Genomic DNA, 25,757 nt, shown 5'->3' with positions numbered 1-25,757 from the left:
TTTTCAAGTTAGGATCTGCTTCATGCTAAGCTTATTTTCTCCTTCAGGTCCTGGGTGTCCTATTCTTTTGTAAATCTAATCATTGCCTTTAAGGATGTTAAGAAGAGCTAAACATTTTGGAAAGTCTGGTCTCAGTTGCAGAGTTCTGCCTGCACTGGGAAAGATTTTGGTGTGGATCCTATAAACTCCTAGGGACTCATGGTCCCAAAAAGCRTTTTTGCTTAGTTCTGTTGAATTATAATGGAGTTCTGTACAACTGTTGAACAAGAGATAGAAATCTTTTAGTTACTTGACTCTGGGGGAAAAAAGGCAAATCCACAAAACATAGAGGAGTTTTTACTTTTCTTTGAAAAAATAGTTTTAATTTTTAAATATCTAACTGCTTCAGAGAACAGTCAAATCCAGAAGATTTTATGCTAAGCTTCCAAAATAAATAATTGCATATATATATAGATACCATCTCTGTACTTCTCCAATTTGGAATTTCAGAAAAAGACATTTAATTCAAGAGGTAGGAACTATATCCAAAACCTGGAACATAAGAACAGCAGTAGTAGTTCATCTCAGTAATCTGTCCCCAGCCATGCCCGCAAGAAGATGCCAGATGAAGAGAGTAAGATAAGAACAATCTCATAACATGCTTCCTTCTGATATCCTCTCAACCTTCAATCACTTTCTGCTCAAAGACTTCTTCAGTCACATATTTAACAATCTTCAATGAGTTTCACTTGCACGAACACATCCAATCTTCTTGTTTTCATGAAAACTTTCAGAACCCATCATGCCATGCAGCTAGATCACAAAATGTRCAGTTCAACCATCAACAAACCAGTGAAGAAACACTGTGATGAAAGACTAACATTTTTTTGACATCTAGGTAACACACTAAATCCTTTCAAAGAAATTCAGTTGTTCATGAGGCAGGACTTCTGATACAAAGAATATGCTGACTGTTTCCAACTGTAACACAGTTATTCAGGGGTCCTGGAATTCTGTTCCTTATTGCAGTTTCTAACTATTTTCTCCATGTAGGTATGCTCATAGTTCCCTGAAACTCCCTTTCACTGTCTTTAAAAATTGGTTTCACATTTGGCACTCCAGCCCTCAGGTACCAAGGCAGTTTGAGCAAGAGCAAGTCAAACTCTGCAGTTCAGCTACGTGCAGTCTTTCAGAAAACCTAGGTAATGCCAAACAGTCCCAACAACCTGTCACCGTTCACTCTGTCTGCTTGGCTCTCAGCTCTCCTGGCACATTTATTTGAGACACAGTGCGAATTTACCACATTTCAGCCCCTCATCTAGTGTAACAACAGCATGGACCTCAACATTGCCATGCAACAGGTCCAGCTCACTCCAATGTCCTTTATTTGCTCACATTCTATTTTTCTCAGGACAGCAGTGAATATATTGCAATGAACGTATGATGCACAATGCTAGCAGTTTACCACAGACAAGTATTCATCGTAGCTATGAACTCTTCACTACTGAACCATAATTCATCACAGAGCACTGTAATTACTTCACTTTAAGAAATTGGAAATGGAAAAATAAAGGAAAATTCACAGAGCAGGAAGGAAAAAAAAAATGAAGGGAATGCAAACCAAGGCTTGGAACCTCCACATACGTGAATTATGCCAAGCAAGATCAAAGTCATTCCTCTTTTCACAGTACGATAAAATTTTTGCACTCCTGGGAGGGGCAGGAGACTATCTGGAACTGCAGATCCAGCCTGCTATTCTTCCTCCTTTCATCTACCTATTAGACAACATAGCCATTCAAATGTCCAAAATGCTTTGAAATTTCACCAGGTCTCAGTTTATCTTTCTGAGTTATTTTTTCTACACTATAGCAGATGGCAATGTAAGCAGACTTTTTTTTTAATTAAATTTTTAAAAATTGTATTACAGAAATTGTTCTATTTTACTTTTAAACACAGTCTCAACATTTAGTAAATTCAGTTTATCAAATTTAACAAAACTAGTTTTGTTAGAGCAGGCAGTTTCCCCCTCAAAGAATAAAACACAGGTCTACAGTTAAAAGAATATTTTACTCAAATGAGCCAGTTTTATTACTATTTATGAAGCTCATTAGGTAAGATTCTCCTTTGGTTTGAGCTGATCTTGATTTTTTTTTTTTGATTTCTTGATATCTGATAGTTCGACAGCTTCTATTTCTTATTTTGTCTAAGTTTACTCGATCTGTAAGAAATTATCAGTACAGAAATTTCACCACTAATTAACACATAAAGCAGAGATATTGTTCAGAGAACCATAGCCTTAGCTTTAATACTGGTTATGAAAGAAGAAACATCATTTGTACATTAATTTCTGGTGTCATACATATTAATATTCACAGTATAACAGAACTATTGATGAAAAAATACTTAATGTCAGTATCCTGAAAATCTGTTCTTATATATATAAATAATGAAACCATGTGCTAGAATATCTTAGAATATCTTCTAAAAAAAGTCTCTGTTAGAGCTGTATCTTTCTTCACTTATAGGCCATATGAAAACTAGGAGAATTGCCTTTTGCCCCTCAGATCATTAAATCCAAGTTTTGCTTTCCGGTCATCAGGGGGATTGATGGTGCAAATCTAACCTTTCTCTAAATTATTACTCAGATTAAACTGTTAAAATTAAGTGTCTGGATTTTTCTCTACAATCCAGGCACAAAAGCAAATTTCACCTGCACAAGAAAGAACTTGTGTATCTTTTCCTGCTCTGGAACACAGGTTTACCAGTCTGTCAGAGTCGATATTTACTATGTAAAGTATTTGATACAGAGACTTAAATATGAAATAATTCAAGACTTAAATATGAAATAAGATATAATGTAGAAGGATGTGAATATGAAAAAAGAACTTAATGTAGAAGGATAAAGGAAAGAATTGTAGCTTATAACCAACCAACAAGTCAATGAGGACATATTTCCAAAATGACAAGTTGATTAATTATCAAAATAAAACCAGAGAAATAATCTAAGGTGAGATATAATAAAAGCAGAAATTCTGCTGCTATTAAAAGTACAGCTGTCATTTCAAAAGTATGATCTGATACAAATGTAGTATTAAAACAAATACACACAGATGCATTTACCAAGCACTGAAAGAGCTAGCCTAGAAAAATGCACAGTATCCCTGCAATGTTACATGAACGTCATAGGTTTTTAGTAGGAGAAGTGAAATTACACTGGGAACCTTTCTAGTAGAAGTGAAATTACACTGGGAAGCTGTCTTAATATCAAAGTCTGGAAAATGCAGTTCAAATTGTTTTAGCAACTGCAGCCACTAAAGAAACAGGAGGGAAAAAAAGAAAGACAGGCTCTGATTACTTTCTTTCCTATTGTAGGCAATGGTGTTTTTTCTTACAATATATAGACTTATCAACAAACAACAATAAATGATAAAGAAAAAAAAATGTAAAAATACTGTGTCTCCCTTCCTACTGACAGCACTTTCATAGGAGGACAGCAGAGGAAATTCATACGGGATCTGTAAAAGGTAGGAGTCTGTTCTGTCCATGAGCACACTCCAGCTACGCAGTTACACACCTTTGCAAAAAGCACCATGGGAAATACAAATGGATTTAAACTAGCTACATGGTTTTTTTTGCTACAGGAGGTTTAGTCTTGCATTCAATTACTTCCCGGAGCTAGGCCAAAGTGCATACAGGAGAAGCTAGGGGGAGGAGGGGGAAAGAGAAGTGCTTTCTTTTTATGGGAGCGGGAAGTAGATCACATTGCAAGCTCTTCCCTGCCCCCATTAAATACTTTGTTAATAAAATGACTATTTACTGCCTTGGTCTCTCTACTATGGGTCAACAGATATCAAATCAATATTCCAGGTGCCTCACTGGAAAACATGCAATTTTGTCAGATTATTTGGAAAGACAAACATGAAATTCTGAACACAGATACTCACTATTATTCCATGATCRAATACTGGCACTTCTCAATAGCTTACAACTGAAATCTGGAAGTCTTTTATTTTCCTTTCATTTATAACATCAACAAAAAAAATCTGCAAAACAACTCCTTGTGTGGCACATCTTTGATATCTGTATATTAAGAACAGCAACAGCCTGTTCAATTCTTAGCACGAAAAAACATCTTCAGTAAAGAGGTCAGATTGTGCTTCCMTGGCAAAAAGTACACCTACAGTAGAAATCATCACTTCTCTGGAAAAAAGCCAGTGAGAAGGAGAAGCAGATATATCTTATTTAGTATCAGGTCAAAATAGATAACTTCAGCACCCTGCAAGCTCTATCAGGTTAACTACTAACACTTACAGAGCATTGATTGCAGGCTGGGGGAAAAAAAAAAAGGCTCTTGTCATTCTCATTCGAAGCTGGTAAACATTTCCTAAAAATTTGCCTGTAAGACAARAGGCCTTTAAGTAGGTAAGGGAATTCATAAATATATTAATGATTTCGTTACCCTTTCATTCCAAATAAATGTGACATTTACATATAACATGCATAAATGAGCTAACAGTCTTCTAACATTTTAAAATCCATGTTAAAGAGAAAAATATAAATAAAATATGCATCAGAGGCTAGTTCAAATGAACAAACTGTCACTATGTGACAATCAACAGTGTTTTTAATGGAAAACATTCAACATCAAAATCTGCATTTGCTGTAAATCTGCTTTTCCTTCTCTGACAAAAGAAATTAGACAGTATTTTCTCTGTCAAAATAATTTTCTTGATGTTGTACTTTTCTAATAATTCATTTCTTAATTAACTTACTCAAAATCTAAAGGAAAAAAAAAGCCACTATCACACCAGCCTTTCAAATCCATCTCTCTGGATGAACATTCATTGCCTTTTCTGCAGCGTGGATTCGCATGCCCTTCCAGCTACAGCTGGGCCAGTCACACTGGATCTAGCATGGCCCAACTGCCCAATACAAGCTCTTCCTAACCCATTTCAGGCAGATTAGGCAGGAACCACTGTTTAAACCTCTTGAGCCCTGCCATACAATGGAAGGGGGAACGGAGCGTTCCTATGAGTGTTTGAGTCGGTAACTGAAGCAGTGATTTATTTTAAAGGAGACACTCGCTCTCCCAGAACCTCACTGTACTAGGTTTAACTTGCTTCTAACAAAATTTAGTTTCTTCACCTTAAACTTTGGGGAACAACTGATTACCTGCATTTCATGCACATTTCCAAAAGCRGAGAGGGAACAAAGCAAACAACCTAAAGTCTACAGTGTGCACAGAAGCATCTCTCCTCCCTTTGCAGAGGTGAAACCTTCCCCAGCATAAAACTCGGGCAAGCTGCAACTTCTCTAGGTGCTCATACCAAAAGGACCTGTCCCAAGATGTCTAACAGCAACAGGTAGATGCAGAGGCATTTTCCATTTCAAAAACACTGGTGGGAATCCATCCACCTCATTACTTCAGGCTGAAGCACATCCCTGTGAGGAAAGACCTCACTTTAGAAGCTGGTACACTAACAGATTTGCACCTCAGAAATACAGATGTCAAAAAATCTGCACCAATGTGTTCAGTCTCATCTTCTCATGAGGTCCTTACCAGCAGCCCTATCACCATGCTCATAGAAGACCGAYGTTCTTGTGCCACTGGCAAAACACTTCTTTTCTTTCTTAAAAGCTGCGATCTAAGCTTTTAGACAGTCAGTGTATTTAACCAAATGTGTTGGTCAGAAATGATTCACTAGTTATTTGATGCTTAAGCTTCAGAAGCTGTCAACTTCTGCAGTGGGCAAAATGACAAACTCCTTTACCTGAGATCCTGCTACCAGTTTGTTTCACGGCTATCTATCGCCAGATTCAGAGCTGCCAAGTCCTGGAGCACCTAAGCATTTTCCAAAACATTCTGCTGGCAAAGCTTATTTTGTGCTGAAAAGTCATCTATTGAGGATTTTTTGGTTTTTTTTGTTTTTGTTTTTTTTTTTTCCAGATTTCAGCTTCTCCAGCAAACAGGGACTACATACGCCTAACATAAGATCCCAGCCTCAGGTGATAGGCACTACTAGGGAAAGAACTAAAATCCTGCTGAAGCATTTACAGTGTTTTTAACACACAGGACAACTGGGAATTTGTAGAAAGACTGACACAAAAACAAGATGGTGTCCTAAATAAATATTAATCTGCCTTTTTTATGTTGCCAAGATTTATATAAAAAACGGCATGCCAGCCGCTCGCAGCAGCAAATTCCATCCACATAATTTCACCTGCAGAGCCATTAACACATCTCCATCAAATAAACCTCAGCAGACAACTGTTACTTCTGGTTGGCTGATCTTCTTCCATCACTTTTCACATTTCAGGATCTGCCATCTTAGGAATTTACTAGAAAGGTCTAGAAGCCTAACTCAACTCTGTTGCACAGCTTGTAAAACAGATTTGAAATTGTTGCTTCAGCCATCAACTTTTCTAAATATGTATATATTATATTAATAGAAAATTACTAAAGGATAAATATRTATTTCCCAATCTTGTCTTAGGGAAAAATTATGAGATATGGGAATCACTCTACATTGCAGTCCTGAAGCATATGTTCTTTCAACTCTTCCAAAATAGATAAATATTAGTCTGTGAATAGCTACTGACAACAAAAGGTTATCTCAGAAGAAATACATCTGAACATTGGTCATGTTAACTGTACCTGGATAAAAGCCCAAAACACCAACCATGAAAAAAACAGTAATAATTACATCCCTAGATATTACAAATGCCATAACAAATATGCATATTAAGTGCAAATTAAAAAAAATCAAAATGCAAGTTGAAAGAAATGCAGAGTCAAAAATTTTTTATAATTCAGAAAAAAAAATCCAAGCAGAGAGAAGAATTGCTGTCCAAACTTTACTTTGTCTTCTAATAAAGCTATTGTTTTACTTTGACTGAAGATACTTTGACTGAAGGACAGAGTAACAGACAGCATGAAAAGTCAATGAAAGAAAAATGAAAAAAAAATATATAATTCTAAAGAGCTTCCATTAGTCATCACAATTTGTTCTGCAAAATTTAGCGTTCTGCAGATTTTAGTGTTAGTTCCTRCTACATTTGCCTTAACTGAAATAGCCAGCCAACTTTTTATTGTTTTGAAAACTCTCTATCCTGTTCTTACCTCTCAAAGAGGAGCATGGACAGAAACAACTCATGATGGAATCTATTACCAATGCTGCCAGCTYTTAAGAAGGAAATTTTAGCTAATCATATATAAGCATACTATACTCCTCACTTCCATTTTCTTAAACAGAAAAGTACATAAAAGTCAGATGTTCATTCAGCAGATGGTTTAACAACTGCAAGTCAAACTGCCAGATCTCATTTAGCTCACATTTCGTAGAGATTTGGCAGGGAGCAAATTTCCAGTGTTTCCTACACCTGATATATGTTTAGCTTACCTGTGTATTTCCAGAGCATTGTTCATTTGTTACAGGCCACTTTTACAATTAGTGACCTTTTAAACATCTTAATTTAGCTTTTACTTTATCAGTACTGTGAAAAATGGAAGCTCTCTTAAGAGTAGGACTGCCACAGTGGGTTAGTTGGAACAAGAAGTGGACACATTCCCAGTACCAAGACTGATATAAAAAGCAGGATAATACTATAAAAATATGTAGCTTACTTTGTGCCTTTTCACAGAAGTTTATCTGAAAGCCTAAAGCAAAAGAGACAAGTTCTTGTTCATTCACTGAAAGTCAAAGAATTGCACAACTATTAAGAATCATGTTTTATGTTTCAATATTAATTAATTAACTCTAAAATCATAAATAAAACTAGTTTATTAGATAAAATCTTAGCTTGTGCTGAATACAGAACAATCCCATCATTTCAGGTTCCCTCATTTATAACACAGTCTCAAGTAACCGCACTGTTCAACACACCAGGAAGCCAACCAGTGCTTGTACCCATCAGGTAAAAAGGACATCAATTTACTATAAAGAATGTTAGTTTTCTTAAGTTGTTAATAAAATCAGAATGGTAACTATTTGGGGATTTCTTCCCAATTATTATAAAAAATTACTTGACTACAACAGCTGGATTATGAAAATTCTGTGGCAACAGGTAACACTCTTTAAGACTAAAGAGGTTGTTTTGTACCCCAAAAGTCAAGGGTTTTCATTAGATCTGCTCAAAACAAGCAGTGTTTGAGCAGTGTTTGCTGATAATACTTTTTAATATCCCAGGACGGATGCTTTCACCTCTGGTTTCAACTATACAAAAGCAACCTGAACAGCTGGCATTCCCAGCATTCCTGATGGAACCCTTCTCTCCTCTCTTACCAAAGACTTCTTTTACATAGTTGTCACCTCTCTCCTCACATCTCACCACAATGAACTAAGATCGACAATAGTAGTAACTATGCTTAAATCCTAGCTACAGGTGCAGTTATTTGGGGGTACAAATGGGAGTCATGGCAAAACTCCATCTCATTGAGCAATGAAGGTGACCCAGCAACACTTGTACAAGTCACATGTGATGCAGCAGAAGAAGGTGGTACAGGCACTAAAGTGTATGCACAAGGAATTCAGTACTGCAGCACACTAAAGTTGCAGGCTATCATTTCTGATCATTCTGCCTGTTAGGCTGACAACTTAAAGGATGGAAGAATCCAAACTTTGCTCATGGCTCACAGCATTTGCTCATTTTGACATCACATCAGGGATGAGTAGTACAAGGCAAATCCTGTAACAAAGTGCTGAGCACCTGATGTGAAGCCTGTGAAAGGTAGTTTCTGCCAAGTATAGCTGTTACTGCCCAAAGGATGCACAAGATATGCCCTGCCTGCAGAAGAGCCAAGCGCTATTATTAGATCAGCCCTGGCCCACTCCAGCACTGGCTGACCTAATGGATGGAGATGGATATTCCCTCTGACAGTCTCCATGCCTGTCTTCTCGGAAAATTAATTTCTATTAACTAAGGGATGTTTTAATAGTGAACTAGACCAGGGCATCCATTACGCAGGAAATTTATGTGTATGTTTGCAAAGGACCACTTAAGAAAGATCAAAAGTTTCAACAACAACAAAAAATTAGAAGTTGATGTTTCAATGAAATTCAGGTCAGAAGGAACCATCTAAGTTGATYTTCCATATTTTACAGGTCATTAAAATAATATCCCAGCCAACCAATGCAGCCTGCCAAGACAACTGACCCTGTCTGGGACCCATGTGGGTCCCAGCTGAAGGTTCAGAGGACTAGCTGGGCAGTAACAAGTTCATCTCTTCAAATACCATCTTGTCTGGTGTCTCCACAGTCTCCCCTTATCGTATGACAAGGGAGGCACTAAAGGCACTCAGAAGAGGGGGGGAGTTCACAGGCGCATGCTTTCTTCCTAAGAGCTGCTCAATAGTGTATGAAGGCAGATCCCTGGGAAGCATTTGGCTCACTGAAGATGTGCATACTGACAGCACTATGCATGCATAAATGTCCAGGCGTGCAATAGAAAAAGAGCACCRGCATGTCACCATACATCAGCCATTAGAATAAGAAATATCAGCCACGTAACAGAAAAGTCTAGGTGCTCTTCGTCAAGCCTGAAGATTTTAGTCGAGCTACTATTTCAGCATGCAGAAAACTACAATATGTACCACATATGTGGCACATTTTAGTTCACACCATGGAAAATGTATTCTTCGATACAGAAAAATATAGGAAGTTTTGGACTCAGTTTGTGTAATAAGAGAAAAACATACAACAGCATCATCCCAACATTAAGGAGTCAAAAAAAAAAAAAGAAAGGTGAAAACCCTGTGCTTCTTTCTTTCACATCAGTAGCACTGATGGTGTAATGGTTCCACGCAACACTGCAGTTATCAGCTAACTGTGCTACACATTTTTTATGGACACAATAGTGCCAACTCTGGACTTCATCATGAGTCTTACCAGATTTGGTATCCCCTCCCACAAACAGTCTAACTTACAGAATCTTCTGAATAAGACTATACATATTTTTAATTCGTTTTTCCCTCTATAATAGAATATAAAAAGAGAAAAATAACAAAAAAGCCTTCAGAAAATGCTAGCATTATGTTCAGAGGACAAGAAGCAAACAAGATCAGTCATTAAAGTTACCCATAGAAGTCTACTAATGTCAGTTTTAAGGTTCTGAAAAGAAATATTAGTAGTAATAATGATAGTAATAATAGTAATAAATTCATCAGTGAAGATCAAAAACACATCAGCTAAGCACCTGAAAGCTGAAAAACATGAAAATTTAAAAGAATATTTTCTATTTTTATCCATTCAGATTTCTTTTTTCCCCGTAAAAGCAACTTTCTGATTAGCTTAGAAGCTCATACACCTCTGTTTTGCCTTAGAATTTCCTCCCATTCATTCGGCTCAGCTCTGCATCTATAACCTCTGCTTTATCCAAAGAATATTTCTTTCTTAGTTCCAGGTTTGGGGACAAGTATGCATATTAGAGTTGTTCAGTTGCATCATGGTTTTTATAAACAGCTTTTCTACTCCAAACAGATACTTTGAATTAATTTAGATTTTTGGTGAACATGAATTCCATTTTTATTTACTGATATTTTTCTTTCTGATCACATTACTTTCTGTTTCAATTGTGTTATTATAAGCCATAAAGCCAGATATGATTCCTTCTGGGGTTATATAAGATTTTTCATTCTTTCAATGTCCCAGGACTAGAAACAAACACAAAGCTTTTCTCTTAAAGAAACAAGCAGCAGAGATTCTCCCCAAAATTCAAGAAGTCGATTGGATTCTGAAGGCCCTTGGAAAAAAAGTTCTATCACTGTGCAGAGTGCAAGTTGGTCTTCAGTAAGGAACAAGTCTAAAAGTCTGCATGACTAATCTCCATGGTCTCAAATTGGGTAACGGAAGGCAACTATTGCAAAAATATCAGCCTGTAGCCCCAACCGTCCAGCTATCTTCTTTCCTCGTCCAGGTCCCTATTAACTCCTTCTGAGTCAACTCTGAGCTCTCTAAAAGAGAAACTCTTTCATCAGCTCCGCATATGAAACATGGCTCTTCCATGCAAAAGTACAAATGAATCTGCATAGCTTTCAAAGGGCAAGTCCCACAAGGTGTCAGAGCACCACAAATAAAAAGTGTTCTCAACCTTCATAATACTCATACTTCATAACGTGTGGTCTTCAGGCCTGCAGCCAAAACTGATGCTGCTTATAGTCTATCTTCTGTTAAGTCTCAACCCAGAATGATGCCTCAGTTTAAGACATTTTCTTAACCATTACAGGATGCCTGATTGCTTGCCAAGAAAGATGGAAGCTATTTCAGGCTCCTTGAATCAACAACACTAACAGATCTCTGCTCAAATCTAATCCAAATTTTGGACAGCATAGTTCAGATCTAGTTCACGAACTGAGGCTACTGATGCTGGCCTGGAAGCAAACAGAAACAGCAAAGTTGGGGGTATTCGTATCAAGAATTAAGCTCCCACATTCTAAGTTCATCTTGGGTCTACTGTCTGTATTTTCTGCCACATTTAAGTCAACAGGCAAATTAAGAGACAAACTTAATTACAACATAACTGCAAATAACCTCATATCAACAGGAACAGTGTATCTGTTTCCTGTAAAGGGTAACAGAAGCTGGTTCCTTTAGCCTAGCCAAAGACATGCCAAGATGGGAATATTGTAACACCTTGTACCATAATCAAATGATAGGGGTTAATGAGTGAGTAGCAGCATGTATGTTGAAGAATAATAATGATAGATCATCAACAGTTGTAAATTTGTCATGAAATCAACATGGACTGGAAACTAAAGAACATTTTTTTATCTAATGACTAAAATTCTAGAATAGTGAATGGAGTATGGGGTCTAAATTGTTTTAAAGGGGAGTTTGATAAGCTGACAGAAAGAGTGTATGATAATATGTATGAGAGTATGACAGAAAGGGGGAATTACGGGAGACAAAATATTAAACTTGTGGTGGGAGTTCTTGGATATCTATCTTGTCAGCATCTCTAAGGGGTGACTGAAGGGATTATTGTATTAGCTTCACATTTTTGGGCTTCTGCTGATCCCAGCAGGCTGGGGCAGAGGAAGAGGAAGGGAGAGAGAGCCTCTCACTGCATTTCTATTGCATGATTCTTCTAGAGATTTCTAAGGATCTTTTTCTTTCTTTGAGTCCTAGCATGGATCAGCACGTCAAATTCATAGAGAGTTAAAATGACTGCCAGATTTGGGACTAAGAGAACTTTTCATCCAGAGCATACTGTTTTTTTTTTTTTTAATTTTTTTGAAGCACTGGGCAAAGTTTACTTCACAAGAGCACTTGCAAGTTCTGTTCACAACTCCCTAGTAGTCCGGATCTTGCAGGAATGGGAGAGATTTTTCCTCTGGCACATCAGTTGCAGCTTTAGGACTTTAACTATGGGTAGAAATTTAGAATAAAGCACGGCTGTGAGATTGCTGGGAATACAAAGACTGCTGTAAACCACAGTAAACAGAGACATTTAATCATCCTGTGGACCTCTCTGGACTGAACATTTACTGACCAGTTGCTTGTTCTTATGCAGTACGACTCAAGTGTTCCTACCAGGCAGTAGCTCTTGCCAGTTGCAAAGATGACCCAACCCTCACCTTTAGCAGCTCAGCTACCACGGAGCAACCAATATTGGTTGCTAAACCCAAATCTCTTGAGTATGATGTCCTAACAGACAGCAAGGTTTGATCCCAGCATTATTGCATCTGCAGTTTGGTGCACTGCTCCACAGCATGGACAATCAAACAGCTGAAGAATGTTGCCACAGTGCATTCATTTTGTTCACTTAGGGTCTCAAACACTAACGACACTCCAGCAGACGATTACTTAGAGGATATGAACACTAGGCAGTTATATTTTCACTGCCAAAGATTCCAGAGTATTAATCAGATTTCAGGGGGAGATCCAACATAAATTTTCTCAGAAAGCTGCTATTTACTAAAGGAAAAAAGACAATGTGGACAAGCAGCTCCTGGAATCTATCCCGGGTGTTATGAGGGCAACACAGTGCCCTCAAAGGACACAGTATACACCTGAGTTTCAGCAACTCAGTGATGAGATTGTTCCCTGTTGTACGTTATGTTACAGGGTCACATTCAAGTCAGTTCTTACTAAGATCTGCCCATATCAAATGACATTGATAGCAAATGACATTGACCAAGCCTCACAGACGGCCTGTGTCTTAACTAAAATATGCTCTGTGTTCACACATTTATCATTTATTTTTGTAAGGTAGGAACAAAGCAACAGCACTAACAAATCAAATAGAACTTCCAGTTTAAAGCACAAATGATCCCAAATCACGTCCCTGCTAGTATGGACAGTGAAACCAGATGAGTCCTCCTGTGTAAGCGTATGGACAGGCACACCACGTGGGCCAGAGACACCAGCTCCAACAACATTTTTCTCAACTTTCCACCATATCTATGAGGCACAATGGCAAAGCTTAATGGATGTGAAGCTTATTTGGCCATGACTCTGGTATAACGAGCTAGGAAAATAAAGAGCTCCAGGATGCAAACTTCATTCATCTCAGAAAGAAATAAGTGAACTAGAAACATATTTTAAAATAGATTTTGCATTTCCAAGACAACACTGGCAAGCTTGTTCTTATATTTAACAAGACATGTACCCTGAGTGCAGTAAGAATTCAACTGCCAAGTTGCTGCTTTAGGATCTCTAACCCTTTAGATCTGACCACTTCTTTCAACAGAAGTTAGAGCTCTCCCATAATTCCTTTGCATAAACTTGTATACACACTTCTTGTACCATGCAGTCATATTTTCTGGCTGTAACAGCTGGGCTACAGTAGAACAGTAGTTCTCAGAAAGGTAAGAATTGTCCCCTAGTCTTCTTTGTATCARCAAGGAAACCAGATTTAAATTAGACTTCCAAAAGTCCAGAATGACTGTTCCTCAGAAAAAGTAGTACTTTGAAGAAAGAACAAAACTCCCATATCCTGAAGCAGCATATTCAATACTAAATGGCATGACTACATTTAATTAGCCATCAAATTTTCCTGGGAAGTAATACCTTTTCAGTAATAAAAAATGTTTGGGGCCTATATAGTCTCTACAGCTACATCAGGTTGTCCAAAAGGATAAAGGCTACCCCATGCGTGGCTCCGGGCTTCCAGCCTTGACCAGATCTATGAAACATTCAGGTCATCCCCCTACGCAATCTTTCCCTCAAAGAACTCCTTCCTACTCTCCACTCAGCCACATTTTTGAGGGGAAAGGGAGGAGAGGAGAGAACATCAAAGGTAGGAAAAGGTTTCCAACTGTTTGGCATGAAACCAGGTTCTCCACTGACACTGATTCAGTAGGGGAACTGGTCATTACAGGAAAACTCAGACGTGGTTCCATCATTCCCCAGAAGGGATTTCCAAATGTGATGCTTTTATCTTAATCCATAACCCCTCCCAGGTCAAAGAAACATAGCCATGTGTTTTTAAAGGAAACTGTTTTATCTCTGTCCACAAACCTCTTCAAAGTACAAACACTTTGCTCTCTGGTCCAAAAGCAAAGTGACGGCTAGCTTAATTCAGAGAATCTTTTTCCAGAGAATTAGGTCCAAAGCAAACCCTAAAACCCTCTTGGTCCACAGGAAAAGCCTGGACATGAACTGATTAAAAAAAAAAAAAAAAAAGGCCAGCTCCTTTCCAGCTTAGCTGTATCTGCTCCCAACAGCTGTCATCTTTACGCCAAAGCGCATCTCAGGAAGAACCTCAGAAAGAATATTGGATAAATTATTCAAAACACAGACTAATTCTTGGTGCATGGATTCTTTGTTCACTCTATGATCAGTGCAAGACGTGTGCCTTCAGAAGGGGTCACACTGCCTTCAGTAAAGGGCAAAAGCTTTATTTGGAGAAGAGGAAATCAATTTAGCATAATAAATATGGAGTTTGTGCACTACACATGCTCTTTGTCTCCCTTGATGCTCATACAAAAGTTAATGTGTCCTACCCTGCTAAGCACAAAGTTATTGCCCACATTGACGTGAGCTGCAATTTAGCTTCTTTCAAAGCAGAACTGAGCAGCAGACAGGGAGTAGAGCTGGGCAACATCACGTTGTATTTCCTCACAAACAGTAATAGCAGAGTTCCATCCACAGAGAGCCAAAGTTGAGAAAGTTACGGTCACACGTTTTGGAAGGTGCTCTGCAGCATCATATGTCTGTCCTGAGATATCCAGGCCAACAACATGCATGTCTTGTGTAGAGTCTATGCAAACATGGAGCAAGCATCCAGTGGGTTTACTGATATCTGGTCTTTTTTCAAAAATTCACAAGCTCTGTGCACAGAAACTTAACCAATTTTAGGACATCTGACAAAAGTCATACCTGCACCTTTCAACTTAAACATAGGGAGACATAAACACATGGCAGCTACACTAATAAAGGAACTTACATTGAAGCAACAACTCACCCAAGTAGGGGGTCACAACTCTACCAACAAAAGTATACTACAGAAATCTTTCAAGTCTAAAGTCTCTCCCCAACACCATAAGAGAGCTCAAATGAAGGGAAGCCTCTAACTTTCCAGGTGCCCACCAGATACAGCTTAAGCTAACTTAAAATAAAGCAAAGTGAAAACTTTAAAACTTAAGTCAGGTATACGGCCTATTCAGAACACTTTTTCCAGAATTCAGATGCTCAAGAGTGACACGAAGCTTTGCTGCTTGATTAAATACTGAAACTGAGCAGGTTTTCAATTTTCCCCCCTTTACTAACATCTCCAAATGTAGCTGGTTGACTAAGTTTATTTGTATTACATCTACTTTGGGTTAAAATGGATCTCTCCTGTGCTCTGGGTACACAAAGTTTACAATATTAAAAAAATAATTTAAATCTCACCTTGCTGCCAACCTTCCTTCACGCTACCCCTTTTTTTTCACTTTCAAGAAGTTTCTTGGAAAAAGAAAGAAAAAAACACAATCCAATCAGGGATAGAACTGAGAGGCAAAAGGTTTGGGATTAAAGGAAGGCAGGAAGTTATTTAGGTTTAACACTGCCCTCTTCTAATTCATAAGGCTATTGTAACCTAGAGTGCTGATTTCTTAACTGGTAGTTGTTTGCCAACGCAGTTCAACTATGGTAATTTGTTTGCTCCCTCCATTGAAAAAAAAAGAAAAAAAAAAGAAAAAAAACTGCCAGAACAACTAATTCAGCCCACAGCCCATACTATCCACTCCAAAGATGCACTGGAAAAAGAAAACAGCTGGGGAGGCCACATGAATTATTTTGGCAGTGGGGCAGCTGGGTAGCACAGAGCAGCTCACTTGTGAGTCAGAGGCATCAGCCTGTCTTGCAAGCACCACTGCATGCCTCTGCCCTCTCAGCAAAGCAAGTTGTGAGGTCTGTCTGGCCTCAGAAGTTGATGTAGCATCAACATCCAACACAAGCTCCTGCGGGGGTCTGTTTACAGATACGAACAACTCATTTTGGCTTAGATTAGTTTAGTAGGAATAGGATTTAGGATAAGCATATGCCCAGTGTTTTCGTGTAGAGGTGTGGTTTGACAACTGTGGCAGCCAAGCCAATCTAAAGCTAGCTGGCTACCTCTGAAAAGGTGTTTTTCCTCCTCTCTGCCACCTCCATCAGCACATTTAAGCCTGCACCCTCTTACTGGTGTTGGAGCTCATCAAAACCTGCAGCAGAGCAGTTTGGGAAGCTCTGTCACTTTTGCGGGGAAAGTCAGTTACTTACACGAGCAATATGGCCTGGACAAAGGGAGAAGGCAGAAACACACAACCATAGGCAGGACAAAGACCCTTCCCAGAGTAACTACCTATTGGATCACTGTAGGTGTATTGGACAGCACCAGGCATGGATGATTCATCTGCACTGTTATACCACCAACAGGAATCATATTGTCCTGACCATTTATTCTGGTGTCTTCCTTGTGCTGGCACTACTATTTGTTCACCAAGTTGCAGCAGGGAGCTGAGACAGCTACCAACTAACTTATTTTCATCAGCTTCACTTTCAGCTAGAACACTTTCCTGATCCAGCTCGATGCTCTGCCTGGAGGGGTAGCAGGGAAAGCAAAGAGAAACAAGCAGACTGAGGAGCCTGGTTAGTGGGGGGAGTCAGAAAGCAAATGAGTCAACTCATTCAGGGATAGGACAGACTTACGTGAGATTAAAGTGACCATGTAAGCTGTGTTGTTTTTCCTATATAAGCAGGCCATTATGTTAAATATTTGCTGGCTACAGTCCCTTTCTGTTTAAATCCAATTAAGACAAATCTGAAGTGAACTGAAATGGTCACAATCTCTAAGGCTAAGGCTGAGAAATAGGCAAGGTTGAAATGAGGATACCACTCACGTAAGACTGTCTATTTTAAAGGTATAACCTTATGAACACGTGCAGTCAATATGAAGCTCATAACACGGGAATCTTGTGCTTCTCGTAACACATATCCCTTACAGAGGCTGCCACATGTCATGTCACCTGCAGTGTCAGTTTTCCAAGCTTCTTATATACAGTTTATAAAACAAGTTCACCTAGCAAAAAAAAAAAAAATCAGTATGAGATTAGGAACAGAACTAACTTTTCCAATGGTATAAGGAGGCGGGGCAGGGGCTACTGAGCATACCAGAGTCGTAGCAAAAACCTCCAAAAGTACGCTGAGAAAAACTAAAGAGGATTTCAAGGCTGCACAAATCCTTCCTGCAACCCTGCCCTAGAAGAATGCAATCAAGTGCACCCTCCCTGCAATTTCATGCTTTGTGGGCAGCTGCTTAACCACTATGCACCTTCAAATTAAGTTAGAGCACATTCTTTCTTATAGATTTGATAATTAATCATTCTGACCTTTGAAAAATTACCCTAAATATTTAAATCAGTTGCCTATTGAAGAGGGTGAGACTCAGCAATTTTTTCAAGCACTCCGCAAACAGAGGTGTCAACATCACTGAAGACTGGCATGTAAATATGGATGGATAACTAACATGCATTAGCTACTACACTGTCAAAGCCTAGAAGAGACACAATATTCAAGCTTAACTACAAGTTGAACTGAAAAAAACAGAGGCAAAGTGTCTCTCTCACTAGGGATTTACCATGAGTTAACTACCACATATTAATTAAACCAGGTTCAGCAACACACCTTCTTAAAAGGAAGAAAGTTTTCAGGGCTCAGTAGGCATTGCACTGTCAGTTACCCACTGTTCACAAGTCTCTTCTGCAACCAGACAAGCCTGCAACATTAAAAACAAATCTGAGGATCTAGAAGATAAATAGAAACTCTCTGCAGGGAACAGCAACAGACTACAATAATATGGTGTAGGATTTGCCTTATTGAAAATATAGTTGCCAGGCAGAGTAATAAGCAACTGCACTGGAAGATTTCTGAAAGAGGGCTACCTGACTAGCAACGATATAGCCAGAATCAGTAACAGAAAGCAGAAATTTTCCAAAATAGAAGAGAAATCAACTTAGAAACACAGTAACTATTGGAACACCTTACTTAGGGAAGTAGAAGACTCTCCCACCTTGCCATCTTCACAGGAATTGGGTTTCTCTTTGTAAAAGAGATGCTACAATCCAATCACAAACGATCAGGCTCAACACAGGAATTACTGAAACATTTGTTCGTTTCTCCTAATTAGAAGGCCAGACTGGATGATTCTGGATGATTATAATAATCCTTCTTGACTATAATATCCAGGGAGGAACCCACACCCAAAAAGTCTAGGTGACTATCCCAGAACCATGACAAAGACGGTTCAACTGACAAATTCAGCTTAGTTTTCTTCAAAATTTGTTGCAGCACTGTAACTACTGCCTCCCTGAAAAGGATGCAATAGTCTCAGTATGCTGGTGGAAGTGCAACAAAAATACACATATCTAACAAGGCATTTATCTTTAGTGAATAGTGTACTGCATTTTAAATAAGGCATGTGAGATCTGGGAACTTAGAGAGGATGCCAGAAGCATATGATCCATTCAGAGACTTTTTGGTACCTTCTTTATAACCATTACTTCAGTGAAACTTAGGTGGACATCTGCTGCTGATTCCTGCACTGCTGGACAGAGCAGTACACAAACACCGTGAGTAATTTTTCTTTCTCTGGTGTAGGGATTTTTTGGGGGATGTTGGAGGGTTTTTTTGTTTGTTTCTCCTTCCCCCCAGCCTCCTCAGGCTACAGTAGCTACTCTCCCACTGGAGGGTAGGCCTTCATTTTTCTTCCAACTCACATAAAACTTTATCAAACCTAAGCCCAACAGAAGATGCCGGACTTCAAAAGCAGTGATGATGTCTCAACTAGAAGATATAAGCAAGATGTTTATATTTGTTTGAAGCACTCAGAGCTTGACATGGTTACACAAGACTTTCATTTAAACAGTCATATCCCATCATTAATGCTTCATTCTGTACACCAGGGACTATGAATAAGTTTAATTTTGGTAGCCTTTTTTCAACAGGCACAAGTTTAGGAAGTATACAATCTCTGCTGTTGTTTCCTCACATGCACTCATCTTTCTTTCACAGGATGGTCATTGTTTTGACAAGCAACACTGTGATTTTCAATCCGGTCAACTCAATCAAGTCAGCAGAGAATAACTGAAAAAAAATTCCTAGCACCTGATTAGACTAACCAGTATTTTTGGCCTCTCCCTTTGCTAGGAAAACAGGTATGTAGGAATGTTGGCTGATTACAAGTAAACCAAAATGTAAAGCTAAAATGCAAAAACCTACGCTTACATATAAATATGATACTGCATGCACAGGTGTAAACCAAGATACAAAGACACATAAAGCCGATCTGGTCAGCTACATCCTGGCAGATCTATTCCACATAAATAAACTGGTAGGTACAAATGGACTGAAATATGCTGATTTGCTCACCACACAAGTATCATTATCTACCATAATAAATGCAAACACGTCCAAGATGACACACACACATCAATCTAACAAATCTACAAATGTCAGTTTGCAGCAGCTGTGCATATTAACACATAGTGATTTTATAATTCCATAGTGGGCAAGAGTAATTGCAGTCAACATCAGATTTTATTCAATCAGTTCCCACATGCTAAAGATGTAACTCACTTTGCACCAGAGTAAGTGATTAATATGTATTTAAAGATAACATGTATTTCATCTACTGAGTACAAGCATTAATTTTCCCCTCCCTTCTTCTTTTTATCGCGTTCTTCCCTATCTTCCTTTTTTTCTTTTCTAAATTGTATGTTTCATTTTCCCTGGCTATTCAAACATTACTTCCTACCTAATCTGCTCACTTGCTGCTCTATTTGCTTCATGACCTCTCCACATCCTGACAGTCTGTTTTCTTGTTCCTCAAATTCTGCCTTCTGAGCTTCCCTAAGCAAACTTCTGTTTACTGAGACTCATCGCTTCTTACCTTCTCCACACATTCTGCCTTTCAGCTCACAGACCAAAGTCTATCCTCTAGCCTTTCGGCCTTTTATCTGCCTGCTGCACCCTACAGACACTCAACTCTCAGGACATCTTTCTCTCACTTCTGTTGGGCTAGCAGGAATAATTGCTCTGCCTTCAGACTTGCAAGCCCACGCATTACTGGCGCAACTTTTGCTTCAGGAACAGAAGCAGCGCCCGCATTGCATCCCTGCAGGTGCAACATCTCAGCACAGACACATCAGTGTCTATGTTGCCTCTCTCCTCCCGCTAAGGACCTCTTCCAGGAGCACTGTTAGAGGGGAGAACAGCCCGTTCTTGGCACTCACAAAGGGAGCAGCATACAGAAAAGGAAGATACAAAAGTGATAGTGTCTCTTCGTAAACTCCTGCACCAAGGAGTGTACTCATCACATGATGTCCACAACTGGTTTCAGTAATACTCTGCTTTTTGCAGCACTGCCTGAAGTAACTGTGATTACCCCCAAAACATCCTAAATCTCCTAAAGACACAGTACAGGTAACATACAGGCAGTAAATCCATCAGACCATGGTGAATGACAGAGAAGTCAACCTCAGTGCTCATCAAGTCCGTTATCTGTTGAATGTGAATGATACTTAGCCTGTCTAAAAACCTCCTGTAAGCTCCTTGTCAGCCAGGTAAAGGGAAGTGCAAGACAGAACTTCTTAGAACTTATGCAGAAGCAGATCTACCAACTCCACTACTTCACATGATGTTCTGAACGGCAGAAAAGGGCAAGAGCAGATTCAAATTAGTCACTTAGAGCATTCACACAACCTGCCCTTTCCCTGCTACTCTTCCACAAAAGGTTCTTTGCCTCATATTCACATGCAAGTCTGACTAACTAAGTATCACACTTCTCCGATTTTCACTAAAGTCAAAAAGATTATGGCTGGAGTAGCAGTAAGAAAGTAGAGATGGAAAAGGTCTTGGTAGGTGTACAGACAGGATGATGTCTGAGAATTCCAACTTCCAGTGAATTTATTGGGAATTCCCAGCCCATCTAACATGCCTGATATATTCCTGCACATCCTGAAAAGACATATACAATATATATGTTTTGATTTTGAAATGAACCAGCATATTCCCAGTAACAAGTATTTTAAAAAGTCCCAGTTATCCTTCAATCATACTGAATACAGAATCTGATTCTGTAATAGCTGGTTATTTCTAACTTTTGCTTGGCTCTGAAGGTATAATGAGTGATTCCACAGGTTGCAATTACAGCCAAAATTCTTCCTCTTTGAATTAATAAAATTTCTAAATTTCATACAGTAATTTTTCGAAGGATAATTTTCCACATAACATCAGCAGTAAAGACTACTACTAATTTTGGCAGTGACAGAGAAATAAAGTTGCTCCAATTATAGTTTTGTGGGTTTTTTAAATCACTTTTGAATTTGGATATCCTAGTTCCCACAGAATCTCAGTTTTCTCCACAAAACATCTAGGACACAAAACATGCAAGACTATTCTTGCATTTTTAACACCACACACAACCAAGAGAGACAGTTCTTCACATCAACAGTCAGTGGTATCCAGATAGACTTCAGTTCATACATGAAAAATGAAATTTGCAATTTTAAAAATGTTGAAATAGCAGCTATTTTCATTACTTAAAGTTCCAACTCTTCTTTGTTTCCAATCTGTCAACTAGACTTGCTGGAGAACCCTTTTGGAAGGAATAAAGCTCGGGTACATGGGCACGAAAGGCTAATACAGTTATCCAGGAGAAGATGCACAAGAATGAAGCTGGGACATGCAAACTGCTACGGATGAAAAGATCTGAAGCAATGCCCTGCTTGACTGCAAGGCCTGAGGGTCATCACCATACAATAAGCCTAGTGTGAGGACAGGGAAGTGTCTCTTCATCTCAGTAGCACCATTTGAAGGGGCTCTTGCCTGTGTACAAAGACAGAAACAGTACAGAAAATCTAATTAAAAATAAAACAAAACAGGGTGATGACCTGTACAGAGACCCTCTGATGCCCTTGGTCTGCTGCCCCAGATCCAGACATCAACATGAAGGTCCCATGAAGTCTTCCATGGAGACTCTTCCCCTGCACTACCACTTCCTGGGTTACTCTTTATCCTCTCTGGCAGCAGATACACATTACAAAACCGCCAGTTCCTGTACCAAAACAGAAAATGCCCAGCAAAAGGCTCTATCGCAGGCCAGCCTTTTCAAGCATGTGTCCTATCAACACAATTATCTACAGAAGTAATCACAGTCTAAGGGAGTGGTTTTGTGGCCACTTTGAGGCTCACCTGCTCTGAAGCTAAGGGAGTTGTCCCACCCTTTCCCTCTCCGCACTTGCTCATCCCACTAATGCCTTTGCAACAGCAGTTGCACAAGCTGGGTCAGAGAATGTTTCTGGCTGAAAATTAACTAAAACAGTTTTGTTTTGTTTTGTTTTTAATACAGTTACTTTTTTCCAGCCTAATGACTTCCCTGATCCACCTTACCATACAATTTAAGCCAATTAAGTCAACACTGACACAGCCCTACTTTATTTTCTCCCCACCCAGCAATGCATTCCCGCCACTTCCTTGCACCAGTGCTCACCCAGCCCTATAATAAGCCAATGTCAGGCATCCACACTACAGAAAACTTTCCACTTCTTTTTGCTGGGTTCATTTTCTGATAGCTTAGCTCACTGAACCAGCTTGCCTTGGTATCAACATGAAACCAGAGTCAGTGAAAAGAGGGAGGTAGGAAACACACACCAAGAACAAGAGTATAGTACATCTACTATCAGCTTTACCTGCCATGGTACCACAGCTTCAACACACTGCTCAGCAAGCACTTTAAGCCTGATGAGGAAGCAGAGTCACCTAAAGAAATGTTCCTTCTCATCCCATTCATGTCCTCTCTTGATTTGCACAAGTATTTGTACGGAAGCACAGGAATCCTGATGGAGGATGATCCCCCTGAGAAAGAGTTTCTTGCCAGCTACAGGAGTTTTCTAAGCAACTTTCATTCATAACTGTTGTCACAGTAACATGCTCACCTCTGCCACAAGGTCTGGCTTTCTAGAGCCTACCTAAAATACATATACTCAGTTCCTCCAAGGGTGCCTTAATACACATCTGTTATCTTAAAATAAGTTACATATTTACCTAACACCATCTTTCACTGCAGATGCATGTGTATCGTGACACTACCCCTTGTCTTCCTGAATTCATACTTAAATACATGCTTTAAATGAACTGCAGAAGAAATAACTGCCCCTCCTCTAACTGAAGCAAGATGGGGATATTTCTGTCAACACATGCTTGCGTTGAATCACATGTTCTTCTGTCACATAAAGGCACAAAACCAAACAGTCAGCCCTGAAGATGGATCAGATTTAGGGAAATGATTCATAAATATGAAAAGTATTGGCCAGGTAGAAAACAAGGGGTAATCCACGGAGTCATAAACCACAGTGCAGTCCCGCTATTTCTGGTCGTATTGATACTGCTTTTGCATTTCATGTCTTCAGTGAAGTTTTTAATTCATGCAGTTTATTTAGGAAGTTTGAGATTATAGTTTTTAAAAGATATTATAAACGTGCATAGTATTAACCTCATAAGGCCTAATAGTTCCTAAATCTTTAAAGTAGCAAGTGTGAGATGTTCACATGGTGGAAGCTGCAAAGAGTGTAAAATCATCATCTTGTTCTAAGTATACTAAAATCTTAAGTTTATATAATAAGTTATCTTCACAAACAACTCCCCGCACTAGTCTCCACTKTCAGTGAAATCTAATCTAACAGGATAGAACACTCCTGAGTATAGGAAACAATTGCAAACAGATTTGTTGCTGAGAACTCTTGCATCAATGTTATCATCAAGAAGAGAGCTATCTTTTCTTCTTTGTTGGCTTTAATTTTTTTAATGAGTTCCCCAAACAGAGTAAATAGCTTCTTTAGTATTACAATTCTCGTATTAAATTTAAAAAAATAATTCCACACTGTGTGGTCACAGTCTAATGTCACTCAAGTACAGAAGTCTCAGTGGCCTAACTTTAAAGAAAAAAATCCAAAGGTTTTTGCTGTGGCTTTTCTGAAAACTAAGTATCACTGTTTTTGCAAGAACAGTCAACTATCAAGAAGTACAGATGGGAATTCCGGCAATATTACCCTACCATAATATTCTTTGGTTTATTTTGATGGAAAATCAGAGTATTTTAACCAGAAGTTCACCATTAAACCATTTTTACTTAAACATCAGCCTTGCAAAAAAAAATGTATAAACAAAGGAATACAAAACATCAAGCAATAAAAACTGCTTGGTGTCTGAGGAAAACACCAGGAGTCAAATTAGAGCCATTCTTCTACAGTTAGCAAGAGGCTAGCTACTGAACTGAAACACAGGCAGCAATGTTTTAAAAATATTAACCTGGTTGCCTCTGTGGTCACCCTACTCCCCATGAGTCTGCCACATCTTGTTAACACAAACACCAATGTGTCCCTAAAGAAAGGAAAAGACCATTACATGGTACCTAGCACACTTCTTTTGTCAGACTGGACTAGCCATCAGGAAGTTGTATGGGGGCAGAGGTGGCCAAATGCTGCTGTGCACCCATCTTCGGGATGTTGTAGCATGCTGTCTTCTAAAGCAGTTTATAACCAAGGGAATAGGGGAGGCCACAAAGGGCACAAAATACATCGTGTCTGAAAAAAACTAGCGCAAAGTCCGCTCAGCCTCTGTTTCTCTCCTGACCATTTTTCCTTCTCTCCTCTCAGACAAGCATGTGGAGGGTGCGACACCTGCTTTGAGCCAGGGAACAGGACACTGGTGGCCCAAAATCCACAGTTAGGCCCTGTGCGTGTGGCAGCAGCACCCGGCCCCTCTCCCAGGCAGCAGGAGAGGCTGCCTGAGCAGCACGAGGTGCACCACCACGACCACCATCACCACCACCACGGGCAGAGCTGCACCTCCTCCTCCGAGAGCCCCCCAGGTACGGCCTGGCCGCCACGAGAGGCCATGCAGTCAGGGACAGCGATCTGCGCAGAGACTGGGGGCAGTAACGGGAAAAGACCCTGTGCCACGTACAGCGCAGGGGCACCGCGGAGGCGCAGAGAGCCCAGCGGAAAGCCGGGGGCCGGCAGAGGCCCGGAGCTGGCCCTGCTGCGGCTCAGGATACGGCCTGCGGGCCACAGCTGGGGGTCGAGGGTGGGGAGGCCGCGGAGGGGCCCGGGGACTAACGCGGGTGCGGAGTGCGAGGCTCACAGCGGGCGTCCGACCCACCGGCGGCGAGAAGCACCACGCAGAAGCGCGCGGGCAGCGACTCCGGCCAGGACACGTCGCGCCGCTCCGCACGAGCGGCACGTCTGCGCTCCCCCTGGCCCCTTCCCGGGGGCGCCTGCTCCCAAACCCGCCCCCAGCGAGCCCCAGCTCGGCCTGGCC

General features: G+C 39.8%; 1 protein-coding gene across 4 annotated transcripts in view; it reads right to left on the bottom strand.

The window, feature by feature from the left end:
- The window catches only part of MAP2K4 (mitogen-activated protein kinase kinase 4), a 104,680-nt gene that overhangs the window by 78,318 nt on the left and 605 nt on the right, over positions 1-25,757 (bottom strand). Inside the window, exon 1 of one of the 4 annotated variants that reach the window (XM_085306840.1) lies at positions 17,384-17,418. The exons of the other annotated variants lie outside the window; for them this stretch is intronic. Within the exon in view, the coding sequence (XP_085162966.1) occupies positions 17,384-17,402 (19 nt within the window). The 5' untranslated portion in view covers positions 17,403-17,418. Of the gene's footprint in view, positions 1-17,383; positions 17,419-25,757 lie in introns of those variants that run through there. 4 annotated transcript variants of the gene reach the window in all.

Source organism: Rhea americana, unplaced genomic scaffold (genome assembly GCF_003343005.1).
Source record: "Rhea americana isolate MKP2758 unplaced genomic scaffold, rheAme1 scaffold_249, whole genome shotgun sequence".
Lineage (NCBI taxonomy): Eukaryota > Metazoa > Chordata > Aves > Rheiformes > Rheidae > Rhea > Rhea americana.
Note: the sequence above shows the minus strand (reverse complement) of the source record. Positions and strands in the feature narration are given on the sequence as shown.